Source organism: Urocitellus parryii, chromosome 2 (genome assembly GCF_045843805.1).
Source record: "Urocitellus parryii isolate mUroPar1 chromosome 2, mUroPar1.hap1, whole genome shotgun sequence".
Taxonomy (NCBI): domain Eukaryota; kingdom Metazoa; phylum Chordata; class Mammalia; order Rodentia; family Sciuridae; genus Urocitellus; species Urocitellus parryii.
The window spans coordinates 46,781,055-46,800,660 of NC_135532.1; the positions used below are offsets into that span (position 1 = coordinate 46,781,055).

General features: G+C 32.8%; 1 protein-coding gene across 4 annotated transcripts in view; it reads right to left on the bottom strand.

The window, feature by feature from the left end:
• The window catches only part of Naa16 (N-alpha-acetyltransferase 16, NatA auxiliary subunit), a 63,397-nt gene that overhangs the window by 9,259 nt on the left and 34,532 nt on the right, over nucleotides 1–19,606 (bottom strand). For 3 of the 4 annotated variants that reach the window (XM_026399574.2, XM_026399576.2, XM_026399573.2), the window contains 8 exons: nucleotides 17,441–17,610; nucleotides 16,968–17,120; nucleotides 12,209–12,337; nucleotides 4,361–4,574; nucleotides 3,178–3,371; nucleotides 2,433–2,541; nucleotides 1,613–1,711; nucleotides 968–1,111 (listed from right to left, as the gene is read on the bottom strand). In XM_026399574.2, the coding sequence (XP_026255359.2) occupies nucleotides 968–1,111; nucleotides 1,613–1,711; nucleotides 2,433–2,541; nucleotides 3,178–3,371; nucleotides 4,361–4,574; nucleotides 12,209–12,337; nucleotides 16,968–17,120; nucleotides 17,441–17,610 (1,212 nt within the window). Of the gene's footprint in view, nucleotides 1–967; nucleotides 1,112–1,612; nucleotides 1,712–2,432; nucleotides 2,542–3,177; nucleotides 3,372–4,360; nucleotides 4,575–11,480; nucleotides 11,632–12,208; nucleotides 12,338–16,967; nucleotides 17,121–17,440; nucleotides 17,611–19,606 lie in introns of those variants that run through there. The other variant, XR_003301771.2, reaches the window with a different exon arrangement.

Genomic DNA, 19,606 nt, shown 5'->3' on the forward strand with positions numbered 1-19,606 from the left:
CTCTTTATCAAAAAAGCTTAAGTTAAAATATTTAACTATATGGCTTGTTGCATAATTATGTTACGACATATTGTCATCATGTGAATGTAGCCTAAAATCCTTCCCATAACAGGAATAAATAAATCCTCAAGATAAAAAATAAATTACTATAACCATAGTACACAATGGTAACATTAAAACTTTCTTATGTACTTCCTTTCAGTTTTTTTGTCAAACGTATTTTTACATAATTGAGATTGTATGTTCAATTCTGCATACACATTATAAAAGCATATACCACTGTTACTACAAACCCTTTGAATAAACATTACTTAAAATGATGTTCTAGGAAAATGCAGTATTTTGCTTTCTACCAAACTATCACTTTTTCCCCTATTACAGGACATTCACGACATTTGTTCCCATTCTTCTTTTCCCCATACTTACAAATAGTGTTTCATAGCTATCTTGTACTTAAAAAGCTCTTTCTTGCTTTGATTTTCTAAAGTTATTTACAAAAGTGTGACTACTAAATCAAAAGTCACAAGTAGGGCTGGGGTTGTGACTCAGTGGCAGAAAGCCTGCCTTGCACATGTGAGGTACTGGGTTCAATCCTCAGCACCACAAAAAAAAATAAACAAACAAAGTCCATGTATAACTATATATATGTGTGTGTGTGTGTGTGTGTGTGTGTAAAGTCACAAGTAATGTGCAGCTCTTGATAACAATAACAAATTACTAAGTGGCTGGGCCAATTTACACATAAAACAGCAAAATTTTAAGAGTGTTTCACTGGCCACATCCTCACCATATTCTCCTTTTTAACAACAAAAAAAAAATTTCTACTACTCTGAAAGACACAATGGTACTGTGTTCATTTCTTTGTTTTCTGATAATCAGTGAGGTTAGATATCTTACCAAATGTTTGTTTTTTACCACATTCTTTTTTCCATAAACATGTTAACCATGACAGTTTCTGAATACAAACCTGAAAGCAGATGCTGAAGAGAGGTAGTGTTATGTTTGAGAAAATCCTCATTAAAATTTTCTAAATCCTTGTTGACAAATATTTTCTGCATTTCTTGAGATAAAACCTTGCTCACAATGTCTGGAAGATTACTATGATCAGACACTACAAAAACAAAAACATTTGATTTTTTTTTGTTTTTCATCTGTGCTTTTAAAAAAATCAGTTATAAAACCTTTGTATTTAGTATTAAGTTTTATATATTTTATAAAGTAAAGTCACAAGTCAACATATCACTCCTTTGGAATATAAATAAATACATTCTGGCCTCAAAAACACTGATTTCTAGGGCTAGGGTTGTAGCTCAGTGGTAGAGCACCTGCCTCACACATGTGAGGCCCTGAGTTCGATCCTCAGCACCACATAAAAATAAATAAATAAAAATAAAGATATTGTGTCTATCTACAATTTAAAAACATATTTCAAAAAACACATTAATTTCTAGCGTTTTTTCAACTAACATGTTTAATTTATAGATATCTTCATTTAATATGATAAGCATTACCTCTTTATTGTTTTTACATTATTTCAAGTTTCTTTAATATCCAGATAAATGGAAGACAGGCCATATTTGTTTCTCAATGAACATTACTTTTTTAAACTTACCAGATTTAGAAAACTTAATTAGACATTCATGTAACCAAGGGTTATTACTGTTGATGGCAAAAGCTCGTTTGACAGACTGCAGCATTAACAGAAACTTTCCTGTATCAGGAAAACAAAAATAGCATCAATATTTGTCTTTTTCTTCACTTTAACATTACTTAAACTCAATAACAAAATGTTAATTTTTTTTATAACATTTGAAAGCAAAATTCAAAGTTGATTTGGGTTATCAAATACTCCAAAGGAAAGCTTGAAAAATCATGAAAAACTGCTTCAGGTAAATAATCTGCATTATTATTCAAACTCTTCTTGTTTGGATTTGATTATTATGTTCTAATATATATTATCCAGCAAGTTTTTATTTTGTTTCGATACTGGGGATTTAATCCAGGTGTGCTTTACCACGGAGCTATATCCCGAGCCCTTTTGTTTTTCATGTTGAAACAGGGTCTCACTAAGTTGCCTAGGACCTCAATAAGTTGCTGAGGCTGGCCTTGCAATCCTCTTGTCTCAGCCTTCTTGTCTCAGCCTTTGGAGCTAGTGGGATTATAGGTGTATATCATTGCACCTGGCCCCAGAAAATTTTGAATAGCAAAGGAAAAGGAGATAAACAGCCTTTGGAGAAGACCAAAATGGAACTCCTAAACAAAAATAGATATAACAAAGATTAAACTGAATATAGTCACCAATATAATTAAGGATTAAAAAATTGAACTCAAGACTAGGGGTGTGGCTCAGTGGTAGAATGTGGAAAGCCCTAAGTTTGATCACTAGCATAGCAAAACAAAACAAACAAACAAAAAACCCCCTTATTTATTACCTTTTCTAAAATATATTTCAAATGCTAATAGATGAGTGTCAATGTTATCAGCAACAAGATTCGTAAGAGGTATAAGGAACTTGATGGCTTCTTCTAATGGATTTTCTACCTATTTTAAGAAGCAGAAAGAAAAATTTTTATATTTAAGAACATCAATACAATTCAAATGACCCCTAAAATTTTATATTAATATACATCTAAAATAATTCTGTGTTTTTCATACAAATAAGCAAGAAAACATTTTAAAACTATTACCTACAAATTAACTCAGAGTGTGTAGTCAATAACTTCCAAAACAGATTTCATATACAGATATAAAAAATTGTGCTCTATAAGTGTAATAAAAATTGTAATGAAGAATCACTGTCATGTATTTAAAAACTAAAATTGATTTTAAAAAATAAATAAATAACTTTCAAAACAGATACAAACTATATTGTTTCCATGACTATAAAACCAAGGTAACTTTATAAAGATTTTTTTAAAAGCCTAGTTAAAATTATTCCACAGACTAGGAAATGATATACCAAGTACTTACAGTTCCTTATATATACTATAAATACTTAAAGTAAGGAGACAAATATAACAACATTTTATAATTGAAAAAAATTAATGGCAAATTGTAAATACTTAATATTAGTTTTATATAATGACTTCTGATTTATAGATTTACATAAATTATGTTTATGACCAGAGCAGAACCAAACAGCATAAATTTTACCAAATAAAAGTAAGCTTATCTTACCCTTTCTAATTTTTCAGGTATAAGTTCTTCCTTAAGACCACTAGTTTCTTCTTCATCATCATCTCTTTTTTTCTTCTGACTTTTTGGTTGACGTTCTCTTTCTGCATGTTTTCTCTCTTCTTCTAATTTAGCCTTTTTCTGGGCTCTTCTCTGCTTGCTAAGCATTTTCTTCAATTCTTTAGTTGAAAGGTTTTCTGTAAATAGTCAATGAACAAAAATTTCTAAATGCTATATGAATATAGAAATGAAATCTTAGAAATTTGCTTTCCTATTGTTATTTTTCAAACATTCCTAGATATTAACATTCCAGTGAATAAAAAGTTGTACAGATAGTCTTCTCACTAGCACCTTCATTCCTTTCTTCTTTGTAGTGCTAGGGACAGAGTCAAGATGCACTTTTACCACTGAGCTGTATTTCCAGCCCTTTTTACTTTTTATTTGGAGAAAGGATCTCACTAAGTTACCCAGACTGGCATTGAACTGATGATCCTCCTACCTCAGCCTCCAAAGTAGCTGGGATTACAGGCATGAAACCAAAGTATCCTGCTCAGGCATTCTTTCTTTCAATAAAGTAGGTGCAAAAAATTTTAGGAATATGTATTTTTCCCTAAGTGGCTCAAATCTATTTTCAGTTATAATTTTAAAGAAAGCAACAGATAGATATTTCTATTTTTCCCAAACTGATCTTGCTGAAGATAAAAATAAGAAAGACTACAAATCATTTTATTAGGGTGACTGAGAAGCACCAGCTACAGAGTATCAACTCACTTTTTTTTTTTTTTGAGAGAAAGAGAGAGAATCTTTTTTTTTTTTTTTTTTTTTTTGTAGATGGATACAACACAATGCCTTTATTTTTATGTGGTGCTGAGAATCGAACCCGGGTCCCACCCATGCTAGGCAAGCACTCTACCGTTGAGCCATAAACCCAGCCCCTCACTCACTTTATGTATCAGTTATCTAATATTGTCCTTACATCCACTTGATGATACATTTTTTTCTTAATTAACTGTTCTTTTAATTATACAAATATATTGGGAAGAATAAGATACACACACATACACACATTGTATACTAATCATACCTTAAACATGTGACAATACATTTTTCTAAGTACTTTATTTATGACATTCTGAAATTTGATGCTCCTTTCAAATCTTTTTAAAGCAAGTTCTTTTTCAGTTACCTGAATTTATTTCTTGTTGTTTGCTTTCATTGGTTAGAGGATTATCATATAATTTCAAGTATATTTCAATTGCTGATCTAGCAGCTTTGAAATAAAAGGCATGTCTTCTGAGAATATCTTCTAATCTCAAAAGGTCAACATAAGCACGAAGGGTCATCTTTCTCATGCAGTATGTATGGAAGTCAAATTGATCATCCGTTATCTCAAAAAAATGCTTAAAAACAAAACCACAAAATTATACCTTAAATTTATGTCAATAACTTCTGCTTTTTGAAAGAAAATTATTAAAAACTCAAAAAACAATTTTAAGAATCACAATTTCACTTGATTGCTTTCTCCCACTACAACGTTATAAAGGAATTCAACTTGAAATTTCTCTTCCTAGAATTCATCCCCACTCCCTATAAATCATGTTTTAGGATGATACTCAGCTTCTATGCTAATAAGTCAAATGATCAGGTTATGGTTTAAAATCCAGATACTAGTACATATTGATATTTTAGTCTTAATAAAATATTTCTTTTATATTCACTAAAAACCAACAAGACTGAGTTAAAGAGAACTCCAAATGAAGACTAAATATATATATATTTAGGTTCAAACTAAATTTTACAAATCTAACTGCTCTACTCAATCCTGAGCTTAGGCAAGGCTTATTATCTCTATCCCCCTCAGTGGCACAAGGCCTAACACATAGCAGACATTCAATAAGCACAATATCTGCTAACTCTCAAGAGATAAGCTGCTTATCAGGCATGTGAACTTAAATGAGTCTTTTAATTCCCTAATTAATTCCCTTAATTATTTAATCTAGTAGGAATAAAGAAATCTACACAGCCAATTTCTTGAGGTTGCTAAAGGATCAAGAACCCATTTTAAAGTTCACTCTAAATAGTAAAGTTATATACAGATCATTTTGGTTCTCTTACTCAATAAGTAACCACATCTACCCATGTTTCATTTTTTGGAAGTTCTTAATCTCAAGTCTACATATAAACAAGGATAGTAACTTCTTCCTAACGATAGAGCTCAAAGTTTTTACTCAATTTTCCATGGCTCTCCAAAAGATTAAAAACTAATTCCTTCCAATGAAAAGAGAAAATTACTCACCTAGACCTACAAAACAATTTTATAGTTCTCTCTCCTGCATGCATTTCTACCTCTCATTCCTTCTTTCCCCACTTTAGCTTCTCTAAAATCATACAGAAAAGTAAATGATTCAAAACACCAATGTAAATCAAGTTTTTTATACTACTTCATGTTCCCTCCATCATGAGGGTCTAGTAACTCGCTGTGCAGGACATGTTAGTAATTATCCATAACCATTTGATAATTTTAGTCATCCAGGTAATTAGAAACACACTATACATTAAGTACCCGAGACTATAAGACAAGAATTCTAAGATAACAAGAATAGAGGTACAGTGTGGAAGACAAGAAATAGAAAGTAAACATTTCACATTAGTTTATACTTATTACTGAAAATTCATACTTTAAGGGTGTTATTTTGAAAACTATTCATCCCAGCAATAAGAAAAATAAATTCATGATAATAATTCTAACTTGGTTTTACTGGTTTTTTAAATCAAAGGATTACATATTTCAGAAAGCTGTTAGTAGTTTTACTTAATGTAAGTTATATCTAACACCATTATAATACTGACTGAGGAAAAATGGCAGTACTAAAAGTCATGGAACACACAATGAGATGAAAAAACTTAAAAGATTTCAGGGCATTTTTAAGCTGAGAAACGTATAAAAAGGTAGATGACAAGCTTCAAGAAATATTCCTAGCAGCTTAAGTAGACATAGATTTTAGGACGAGTCTTGGAGGGAACATACGAAATCACAAACATTTAAGCCGCCTCTTTATCAGTAACAGCCCATAGGCTGCCTCTCTCCAGTTAATGTCTTCCATAAACAGGGTAACAAGTTTATCCCAGTTTGCCAGGAAGCTTTTGCAGTTTTCCACTGAAAGCACTGTGTTTCGGAACCATTCACCCACTGGCAAATGTGAGTAGTCAATCACTATAGAGTAAGCTAATGGTGGTAAAAAGAATACTGCTGGATTATATCAGAAAAAGCAGGATATCACATCTATAGCTTATTTATACTTTCGCTTTGAAAAAAAAAGTAGTGCAAATTACTATATAAAACAAATAAATTATTTTGAGTTGATCTTTTTATGGAATATAGACACAGAAGTTACAAACATATAACTGAGGACCTATATAGCCTCCCCTCAGTCTCCCTCAAAGGTTACAGCTTACAAAACACAGTTCAATATGAAAACAAGAAACTGACACTGGTACAATATGTGTATACAGTTCTATGTGAATTTTTATCATGTATAGACTCATAAAACCCTACCACAATGGGTAACTACTCCATCACCACAAAGTTTCCTTTGTACTATATCTTGGACTGATGTTTTTAGTCTCTAAATTTGTGAAACATAAACATTTGCTAGATAATGAAAACAGATGAAATTAGTTTCACTGCACTTCTGGGCCAAGGGTATGATAAGGTCATCTATCAGCTCACTACAGAAAACTAGGATATCCAAATCTTAATATGCAACTCATGCCCTGAACTCTTTCCCCTTCATCTTAAATACTAGTATTCTTTCTCCCCTGCCCCCATTCTTTTTGGGGGTTTGCTGGCAGAAACTAATGAAACTGTCAAAATAGGCTTGAATCAAATTAAGTCAGCAAAGAATTAAGAGGTCATTCACAGCTTTAGAGTGTATTTACTTTAGGAGTTTTATATTGGGCCCTCTCTTTTAGCCCAGATTCTCCTGTCCATCACTTCTCAGCATTTCCAGATAAGACTATTAAGAGCTTATATGTAGAAAAGCAATCAAATCCTCTGGAGGGTTGTAGCTCAGTGGGAAACCACTTGCCTAGCATGTATGAGGCACTGGGTTTGATTCTCAGCACCACATATCAATAAGTAAAATAAAGGTCTGTTGACAACTTAAAAAAATATTAAGGAAAAAATCCTCTGGACTTAAAAAGTAATAACAACTAGAGGAATAACCAACTTTCTTTTATAGAGAATCTGTCATTAGAAAACATGTGAAAAGAACAGAAGACACAGAGACAAACCCACATAAGTATGGTTATATGATACTAGACAAAGGTGCCAAAAACACACATTAGAGAAAAGATAGCCTTTAAATGATACCGGGAAAATTGGAAATATATATAGAATGAAACTGAACCGCTATCTCTTACTCCACACAAAATTCAATTCAAAATGGATCAAAGCCTAGGAATTAGACCAGAAGCCCTGAAGCTGATAGAAGAAAACGTGGGCCCCACACTCCAACATGTCAGCTCAGGAACTGACTTCCTTAATAAGACTCCTAAAAAGCAAGAAATAAAATAAGTCAATAAATAAGATGGCATCAAATTAAAAAGCTTCTTTACAGCAAAGGAAACAATCAAAAATGTGAGGAGAGAGCCAAAAGAATGGGACAGAATATTTATCCTCTGCTTCTCAGACACGCCATTAATATCCAGGAGACACAAAGAACTCAAAACACTTAACACCAAAAATACAACCCAATCAATAATTAATCAATAAATGGTTGAAGCAACTAAACAGATACTTCTCAAAAAAAGAAATACAAATGATCCACAAATATATGAAAAAATGCTCAGCAAGTCTAGCAATTAGAGAAATACAATTAAAACATTAGATTCATCTCACTCCAGACAGAATGGCAATTATCAAGAATACAGGTAACAATAAATGTTGATAAAGATGTGAGGAAAGGGTACATTCATACATTGTTGGTGGGACTGAAAATTGGTGCAACCAGTCTGGAAAGCAGTATGAAGAGTTCTCAAAAAACTAGGAATGGAATCACATATGACCCAGCTATCCCACTTCTCAGGAGATATCCAAAGGACTTAAAATCAGCATACTACACTGACACAGCCACATCAATGTTTATAGCCAAGCTATGGAGCCAACCCTAAAGTCTCTTTAACAGATGAATGGATTAAAAAATGTGTACGTATGTGTTTTGGAGTATTACTCAGCCATAATGAAGAATGACTATGGCAACTGTGGTAAATGGATGGAACTGGAGACTATCATGCTAAGTGAAATAAGCCAGCCCCAAAAGTCAAAGGTAGAATGTTTTTTCTAATATGCAGATGCTAATCCAAAATAAGCAGGGCGGAAGTGTTAAAATAAAAATAATAGAAGAAATACTAGTGGAGTGGACAAAGGGAAATGAAGGGAAGGAAGGAGGGATGAAATGGGAAAAGACAATAGAATAAATCTGACCTAACTTTCCTATATACATATATGAATGTACCAAAATGAATTTCACCATCATGTACATCTCTAAGATGCTAATTAAAAAAAAAAAGTATAAGTAAATATCAGAAACATCAGTTGAGCAGAGTGAAGGGAACCAGAAGGAGGGAGGAGAGAAGGGGAAGGGGAAATACTGGGGACTAAATTAGAACAAATTGTATTCCATGCTTTTATAATTATGTCAAAATGAATCCTATTATCAAGTATAACTAAGAGGAAGCAACCCCCCCCCAAAAAAATAATAGAAGTCTTCAAAATCTATATTGCACAAGGCATTCTCAACACACAAAGAAGAATACAAGATGTTTTGCTTTCCAGGAGTATGTCCCTTTTATGGGCTATGTCCACCCACCCACCCCTCCCCCCAATCATGTTGCATTCCCAGCCCCCAGTACCTCAGAATGTGAAGGTATTTGGAGATAACTGTCAAATAATTAAATTAAAATGAGGTTCATTGGGGTTTTAAATTTAATCCAATTAAAAAAAAAAGAATGCATGTGTCAATTTGATAAAGATTAAGATGCAACAGGTTTTTATCTATCAGAAATCCTAGATCAAAGAATTAGAAATATATATATATTATTTGCCCTGTTTTGCATATTAATCAATACTGTAATAATGAGAACTCAATCATTGTTTTAAAAGGAAAAGAAAGAAAACAATTCTTGAAAGGCAAAAATAGTTCAAATGCTTTTCTAAACACAAGTTCATCAAGGTTGTTTTGCTGGGTTACATAACCTTATATATACTCTTTAAAATCCTACTAGAAAGGCAAGATAAAGCCAGAAAAATCATTAAATAAACATTTCTAGAATTCTAATATTTCAAATTACATTACTAAGAGCTCATAGCAATATATATCCTTGTTGAAAGTGCCTTCAATGGAAGAATTATTAAATGCATTCTTTTTTTTTTTTTTTTACTTAAATTATTATTTTTTTAATTTGAAACAGGTCTCACTAAGTTGCACAGGCTGGCTGGAACTTGTGGTTCTCCTGCCTCAGTCCCTAGTAGGTGGCATTACAAGTGTGTGCTACCACACCTGGCTTGAAAGAGTTTGGTTTCTGTTTGGTTTTTTGTTGTTTATTTGGCAGTACTGGGATTAAAATCAGGGTCCTGAGAATCCTAGTGTTCTACCACTGTACATTCCAACCCATTTTTTTAAAATTTTATATTGAGCAGTTTCTTGCTAAATTGCCCAAGTTGGTCTCAATGTGCAATCTTCCTGAGGAGTTGGGATTACAGAAGTATGCAACCATGCCACACTTGAATGAATTCTTGAAGGTGAAATAAAGACTAGTCAGTCCTTATTTCACCTTGTTTCTCATTTACTTCTATTTTAAAGGTATATCACAATTTTATTTTTTGAAAGATGTTCATTTCCTTATTAAATATTTAAAACCCAACCATAAAGTAACTTGCAGATATTTATAATAAATCTTTGAAATTTGTAATTACTTCTAAATCCTTTCCATAACATCATTAAGAATTTTCTTTTAGATTACATTAATTTCATTAGAAATTAGGCAGCATTTTCAGTCAATAAATATTTAATGATCCTATTTGCACTAACCACACTTCTACATATAATCACATATGTAAAATACACATCAGATATTAATCATAACAGTTAAGTCATTTTTTCCTCATTTTTTAACTGATGTATTATAATTACATATAATGGTGGGATTTGTTGTTCATACATGCACATGATGTAACAATATAATTTGGCCAATATCATTCTCCATTATTTATTTATAGTATGGATATGTTCATTATAAAAGATTAGGTTACAGGTAAAAAAGTTGGCTCTTTTCTTATCTGTTTTTAGATCTTCCTATTTTCAAATGCCAATAGTAAACTCTGAAAAGACAGTTAAGTGTAGAGCAATTACAATTATGTAATATGACATAACTGTAATTAAGAGATGACATAAGTGTAATTATGAAAGAGTGATTTCTGCCATGTTTTAACCTTTGGTAACCAAGAATTTCTTATAACTTTTTTCTTCAAAAATGTTTTCTACTAATTATATCATTTATTGAGGAAGTTTACCGGATATTACAGAATTTTCATTCCATGCTACTTAACCAAAATCACTACAAATTAAGGAAAAATAATCCAAATAAAACATAGCAATAGAAGACCTACTTATATTCTAGCAATTCTCAAAAAACAGTAGAAAGAATAAAGCAATATAGGAATTCATAGGAGGAAAATGGGATTTAAATTTGAAATGTTCACAATTATAAATGATCCTAAGGATATTCAAATTTCACTTAAACAGAAAATTTGGTAGGTTCCTAATTATAGTTTTGTGAAATTACTAATCCATAAATGCCTAACAGCCTCTTCTTCAGAAAACAATTTACTTCTCTCTGAAAATGTCCTGGTTAATAAAAATGTAGCTTTCCTTAATAACAAACAGGACACTTTTAAAATGAGGACATCTTAGGGAGTGCCTAAACATAGGTTTATAGAAATGAGGCCTAATTTAAACTAAAATGCCTGGCTACTTCACACATCTTTTAAGTGGTTTTTACATTTTTCAAGGAGAAAATGAGAAAGATTTTCCCTAGAGATATAGCCATCAAGGTTTAAAAGGGCAGGAAAAACAAACAAACAAAAAAACAAAATAACAGTATTTGTATAAAGCCTCTGGTATAATCCTAGTCAGATTCCCATCAAAAGCCACCCCTTAAGATACAGCCTTCCTTTTGGGTAACAGCAGAAATTTCACATGGGAAGAAGGCCAAAGTGACTGCCATGGTGCAGACATCAGGCTCACCTGACTACGATGCCTGTGGTTTTATACTGCGTCAGCAGGGGAAGAGTGGAAGAGTGGTGCCGAGCGCCCCCACAACTGAGGGCTGCTGAGGACTGCCTCAGGGGTGCGTTTGCGGCTCTTTTCCTCCTGTGGTCCATGTGGAAGGAGAGTGCTTCAGAGATGACAAAGAACAGGAAAACAAAAATTCACACAAAGGAAAAGAAAAGTCCCCTCTCTAAGGCACATCACACACACAATTCTAAAAGCAAGTAATAAAATAAGCCTGCAAACCGGCCATAGATTGCTGTACAGAGTACTGAACGCAAGAACAAATGTCCTGGGAAGACGAACTGGAGAGAGGCTGACTGCGGACCAGATCCTGACATTTAAAAGGGAAAAAGAAGTTGCCATCAACTGTGTGTCCTCATAGGCTAGTGTAGAAAATCAAAAAATGGCCCGATTAGGAAACAGAAATTTTGACCTATGTTAATAATAGCAATGATAATTTATTAATTTCTCTTCTTCCTTCAGACAAAAAAAATTTAGACATGTCAAAGGCATAACCATTTCAGGATCAAAAAAAGGAATCATTTTTCACAACTTCTGAATGTTTGGAATATTAAAGATTGAGAACTGTTTTCACAATGAAGCTGACAAAGTAGAAGAGGCAGATGATCACATGTAGAAATCTACCTGCTTTTCTTGCCACCTGGCAGGAGAAAACTGAGGTCAAAATTGTAACAACTTACCCTCTCTACTTCATGGCATTTTTTCAAGGCATCCCCATATCTCTTTAGTCGCTGATAAGCTGAAATGCATTCTGTCTGAAACCACATACACTGCATTTCATTTAGATTTTCCATAGCAGATGTTCCTTCCTGAAATGGAAGCATTGATAACTATAGGGGACAAGCAATAACAAAACCTGAAATTCTCATTTTTTTAAACTATGGCTACAAGTATCATTAAGACAATAGTAGCAATTAGAAAATATATTAAATGTGCTTCCAAAGGCTCCTATTGGTTTTAAATTATATAATGTCTTACTTTTTCAGTTTTGTTTGGGTATTCAATACTTTGCTTTATAAAAAATTCTAGATCACTAAAGTTTAGCATTTAAATGCCAAGCTTTTATTTAAACTGTTTAAGGCAATCCTAAAGTTTTACCTATCTTCTGCCTTTCTTTTTCTTTTTTTCCTGTTATTTAATCCTTCCTTGCTAACTCGGGATGACTATTATACATATGAAAATTGTTGAATATCTTAGTAATAGTTGCAATGAAGCTTTTCAGTTTCCCAATCTCCGTCCTCCAAGTTAGAATGCTACATGTTGCCTTTCTCTGTCCCTGCATATCTGCTTCTAACAGCACTGTATCTTCTCTGCAGTGTACAAACAAAACTAACCAAATTCGTTAAGAATATTTGTTAATTCAGTTAGGCTTGCACATGTTCATAATCCCAGCAACTCAGGAGGCTGAGGCTATTGAATCACAAGTTCAATGCAAACCTCAGCGAGTTAACAAGACCCTATCTCAAAATAAAAAATTAAAAGGTTTAGGATATTGCTTGGTGGTAGAGCACACCTAGGTACAATCCCTAGTACTGAAATGAAGAAAAGAAGGAAGGAGAAAGGAAGATAATTTGTTAATTCAGGCTCAGTAGTAATTCTGAGAGAAGTATCAGACATGAAATACCTAGTTTCAGTGCCAAAACACTGGAATTTTGTCAATTCAGAAGAATATATTTGAATTTGATTTGACTTTTTTGGTACTATGGGTTGAACCCAGGACCTCATACATGCTAGGTAAGCACTCTACCTCTGTACTACACTCCCCAGCTCTTTTATTACTTTATCCTGAGGCAGAGTCTCAACTAAAGCTGCTCAGGCTGGCCTCAAACTTGTGATTCTCCTGCCTCAGTCTCCAAAGTAGCTAAAATGAGAGGCATGTGCCACTGTGCCCAACTAGAAGAGATTTACTTTAAATACATGTGCATGACCCCAGGAAAGATGGCAAAAGTGCAAACAAAAATAATTTCAGTCTTCAGTTTTTTTAAACCCCATTTCTGGTTATCAGTTCAATTCTTATGATTCATTAAAAGTCTCAAAACTGTGAATAGAATTATAGATATATTTTATTTCTTCTTTTTGATTGTGTATATTTTCCTTTTCTTGATGATTGCATGTTTTTATAAGAAAAATGCTTTACTTTCACTTCAAAAAGTTCACCAAAAAGAATTACCAAACACGCATGAGCAATTCTCTACAATTCTAAACTGTGAAAAAATCTTTTAAGAAGGAATTAAGAGAACTTCACTCATTCATTAGCAAGCAAATACAAGCTAATTATTCAGGGTCATTAGCAATACCCTTCCCCTGGCTCAATGTGTTATCCACTATACATTATAGATTCACCTAACCAAATGAGTCAACATCAATAAACTGAACAAGCTCTCTGTATAGCTAGAAAATTTGTCCAAAGTGGATGACCAGAGGCAATTATGTTAAGAAAGGTCAGCAACAGGTTTGGTGACTACTATCCTTAACCAATTCCTTTCAACCTTCTTTCTCATTCTCCTATGCCTATGAAGACATATCATGGTGGTTGTTATTTTTTAAGTCACTAGACTTATTTAACTTAAGTTTTATATACTAATTTTTAACTGTATTGTACTTAGAATTCCTACCTTGGACTTTCAGGTGGTACTTTTCTCTAAAAATACAAATGCTTTTATGGCTATTCATTGTATTTTCTTGTAATCTTTACACCAGTGTGTAGTGGAAAGTTCACTTAAGAGCTTGAGTCCTAGGCACTATTTATGATGTGACCAAACATGTTTCAAGTATTCTCTTCAAAACTTCAATTACCTTGCTGTAAAGTGTCAGGCACCTGAGTAAGTGCTATATGAATATAAATATTGCCGTTTTTCTAATTTTACTTTCTCTCCTAATACATATCTTACTTGCTATTCCTCTCTCCAACATGACTTGTCCTTGTACCTGCTATCAATGCTATGGCATCTTGAGTTTTAGAAGCACTAGTTATTGTAGTTTCTGCTACACCACTCTTGCTGATTTGACATATAACAGAAGTTTTAAAATCAAAGACATTTGAAATAGAATCCTCACTCCAAATGAATAATTAGCTGTGTTGACAGTCAGTGTGATACTTGATCTCTCTAAACATTTTCTTTACTGTAATATAGGATTAAATGAGATCATGTATACAAAGTACTTAAATCAGTAGTTAAAAGAATATTAAAGCTACTTTTACATTTCCCTTTACAAATGGTAAACAAATTATTAGCATTACTGTAAATATTGGATGTTAGGCTAGGTTATATGAACAAAGATTCTTTTTATAAGAAACAAATGATAAATGTTCTATAGGTATAGACTTTAGTAGAAATGAGAGAAAAGGAGACAGATAAAGTGAGGACATAAGTACATATGTGAATGTGTGTGTGTGTGTGTGTGTGTGTTTAAAAATCATTTGTCAATATCTAGTAATTTCAGACTTAAAGTTCAGCGTAGTTAATGGGTACAAATGCTACTTATCGTTATAATTTGCATTTGTTGATGGCTAGTGAAGTCATCTTTTTTGCCATTCTATTTTCTACTTCTTTGAACTAATTACTCATATACTTTACCCAAATCATAGTGTTTTTTTCTTTTTCTTTCTGAGTTTTTATTTTTATGATATAGTTCCATGACATCATTTTTCCAAGCAGTTTAATTTTTACAACAGAAGATCAAGCTATTCTGTACTCCTAAATTATATGAGATTATTTCTTAAACATATAGACAAAATTAGAACCTAGTTAACATTTAATGAAGTTATAACATTTAGGTGGTATACTGGTGCTGCTATATCTGTGATACCTTAGTCACAGGTCACAGCATTAACTTATTTTCATCCTAAGAACATACTGACAAACACCAACACTAAAACCTTTCAATTTTGTACATAATGTGATTTCAATTTTATACATAATATGATTATCTGGAGATACAAGTTATTTATTCCAAATGGAAATCAAACTTACCAAACATGGTTCCCTCATTATTCTCAATATCACATTTAATGTGCATTGGGCAATTATTTCAGTGAATTCTTTGGAGTTCTTTATAACACTCTGTCATTCTTCAATTTTCCCTGTTTATTTTCTCATTTTGCTTATAGTTATTTTTTGTTATAACATTTAAAATTTAATAGTCAATCATATCAATTTTACGCTTTTGGTATTTTAAGAAATGCTCCAGAGTGATTTGATTTGATCAGTGCACACAGAATGCATATATGGAGGTAGTACACTGTACACCATTAATATGTGCAATTATTACTTGTTAACGTAAGTAAATAAATAGATCTACTCCTCCTTGTTCCTTTTAAAGAATGAAAAAGAAAACACTTCCTACTTCAAGCATAAAGAATATTTCTTTAGTCTAAAGACAGACTCCTATATTTTCTTCCAAAAGTTTGAAAGATTTGTTTTCCTTATTTAGATCTTTAATCCACTGGAATTAATCTGTGTGCAATATAAGACAGGGATGTCATTTAATTTTTTTTCAATATAGGTAACTAAATGCCCCAGCATTATCTTTTCATCTACAACTTTAAAACTACTTGTGGCTAAAACAGGTTTCCAAATACATGTGAATCTGTTTCTGGGCTTTCTGTTTTTTTAAATCTACTTATCTTGTTTACTATAAATATATAATACTTTCATAACTTAAAATAAAGTCTACATAGGGTATTGGGGTTACAGCTTAAAAGTATAGTGCTTGCCCAACATGACCAAGGCCTTGGATTTGATCCCTGGCACTGCAAAAATAAATAATAATAATAAAATCTATATAGAAAAGAGTATGAAAGGATAGAGAAGCAAACAAAGGAATGGACATTGAACTCAACTTTTGGTGGTAAGGGGGAGAGATCTGTAACTGAACCCAGGGCCTTGCACATGCTAGGCACACACTCTATCACTGAGCTACATCCCCAGCCCAAGCCCAACAATTTGAGAGAACTTAAATTACTGAAGGTAACAGAGACTAGTAGTGCACAAAAATTAGTTTCACAGGGACTGGGATATAGCTTAGTTGGTAGAGTGTTTGCCTCGCATGCACAAGGCCCTGGGTTCAATCCCCGCACCAAAGGAAAAAAAAAATAGTTTCACAGAGAATGGACTCTCTGAGCAGTTCTGAAGCTAGACAATGAAAGAGAATTAAAAAGCAGTCACAAATTACTAGGGAGACAAAGAACTTGAAATATAAACCAAATTTTACACATTCAAGAGTATAATATATTGTCTGTATTTTTAAAGGGTATTTTTAATCTTGCTATTGCTTTTTAACCATCCCCTGCCAGAAACACATAGAAACTTACAACCACGTGCCATATTTAGGATATAAGCTAAATAAGATTTTTAAAACATCATAAATCATCATAAAAAACTTAAGTTCAATTTTACTAATTCAGATAGTTACATGCTCATAAATGCTATTTCCTACCCTTGTGAACTTGGAGCACATCTCCTCTGCTTCTTTTATCATATTTGCTCGAAGCATGTATTTTGCACATTTGGAATTGATGAATCTATCAGCTGTGTCCAAAGATTGGGCTTCATCCATCCACTTTGCAGCTTCCTTGAGATTACCCATATGCTGTAAGAGATTAAAGCAGTTAAAAGTCATAGCTATGATCAAGAAAATATAGGTATAATATAAGCAAGAAAAAATTAGAAATTTGTCACCATTTCTGTATAATTTATCTATAAATCTAGATAATTATAATTCACATTTACCAAAAACTAAACAAAAATGACTAGCACTGATTACATAAAGTATGTAACATAAAACTTCTTAGAGAATTATTATTTTTAAAAAGTATCAGGGTGCCCTAGAAGTTATTACTCTATAGAAACAATTCCAAATGTTCTTAAGATTGCTGAATCAACAACTATTCAAAAAACGTAAAACTTTACCTTGTAAATTTTTGCTTTCATATAGAATAATTCTATTAGAGTTGGAGTACTAGCAATTGCAGCATTGATATAATCCAGAGCCAAAGAATATTGCCCAAGTTTATCAAAGTGCTGTGCCAGGAAATACTGAACCCAGAGTAGAGTTGTCGGGGGCTCCTTCTCCCCATTCTCTGCAATCAAATAAATACTACATTATTGTGAGGAAGAATGTTAAGTAAAGCAAATCACATACTTCTCTAATTCATAATAAAATTAGTAGGTATTATAATAAAGAGTAAAAACTCAGCAAAAGTTACCGACTTCATCAAAAAGAGGTATGACTTCATCCCATAATGTTCAAAAGGTGTCAGACAGTCAAGGAGAGAAACAAAATTCTAGTTTGACAGCCTTCTAACCTCAACCTCCCTCTTAAGAAACAGTGCATAGGGGTTATGGCTCGGGTAGAGCGCTCACCTACCACGTGTGAGGTACTGGGTTCAATCCTCAGTAAAACATTAAAAAAAAAGAAACAAAGCTATAAAAAAATTCTGAACATTAAAAAAAAAGAAATGGTACTGGGGAAAGAATAAAATATCAATCTCATTCTGTGAATTCTCAGGCTCAAAGCAAAATGCAACAAGTTCAGGAAAAGTCAAAAAAGGTAACTTGTAGAAGAGACAACCACTGCAAGACTTCACCCAAACTGCCAGGGCTTAGTATTTTCTATGCTTTAACACCAAATGAGAGAAACACAAAATTGAAGGGTAGGCTTCACCAGAAGAGGATACACCCCTAACAAGGTGGAATATCCCTGCCATGTGACAAAAATGTAACAAGCCAATACACAGCCTAGGCCCTCTATCAAAAGCTGTCAGATACCTACAATTAGCTGAGCTCTATCCTGCTCCACCCAGCATCCTATACCCTCAAGCTATAGAAGACCAGATAAAGAAGGTCTCAAAATGAATTTCAGAAGAGAAAAATATATCAGTCTAACATGAGGTAAAAAGAGTATAATCATCCATACTACATGAGAACAAACAGAAGGTCTCCTAGTATACTTAACTAATAAAATGACAAGACAATAGAGCAAACACACTATTAAATTAATTAAAACATAAATAACAAAAGTAAACAGTAAAGCAATTATCCTGTTCCTCTTACATAAATGTATTTCAAGGGAACTAAATATATGATAAAATAAAATTATTTATAGAATTCCTTAGGGGTGTACTTCAATGTAGAACCCCTGCCTAGCAAACCTGAGGCCCTAAATTCAATCCCCAGCACTGTCACCCTGCCAAAAAAATCCAGCTAATAAATAAAGAAAAACTGACCAGAAGAATGAAATAAGGAATCTAGGCAATACTCTTCAATGGCTACTAAAATCCTCAGGTCAGAGGTTCATCTGGAACCTTTTAGGCACATTAGGCTGACAAGTAATTCTGATCAATCTTAACATCAAAAGAGAGACAACCAGAATGCCTCATGACTCCCGATGTCATACATCAAGCACAAAAAAAACACTTGTAAAGTATTCAAATAAAACTTGAATTCAAGCAAGCCTATAAATTTAACCATCTATATAACAAGAAATATGAATGGCAGTAAAATATATTAAATGATAACATAAGAAAGTCAGCCAAATCTAGAATACAGGATATTCTATAAACAAATGACCTTTTAACAAAAGGCATTTTTTAAGGGGAGAGGAAATTATTACTCTATATTAAAAGAACTTAAGAAAATAACTGAATGCAAAATGTAGACAGTAACTGGATCTAGACTCAATAAACCAATTATATAAAGATTTCCTTTTGGATAATGAAGGAAATCTGAATGTTAACTAGGTATTAGATATTATGGTATGAAGTCAACTTTGTATGGTTTGTTCATGTATGTACTTATTTATTTATTTATTTATTTTTAAAGCCAGCGTCTCTCTAGGGCTGGGGATGTAGCTCAGTGGTAAAACGCTTGCTAGCATGCATGAGGCCCTGAGTTCAATCTCCATCACCACAAAAATAAATAAATAAATAAAGACAAGATCTCTATTCATTGCCCAGGCTGGCCTGAATTCAAGATCCTTCTGCCTCAGCCTCCCAGGTCAGTAGGATTACAGATGCACCAACCTACACAAATAATCCTGTGTTTTAAACAGACATAAGGTATTTATAGGTGCAACAA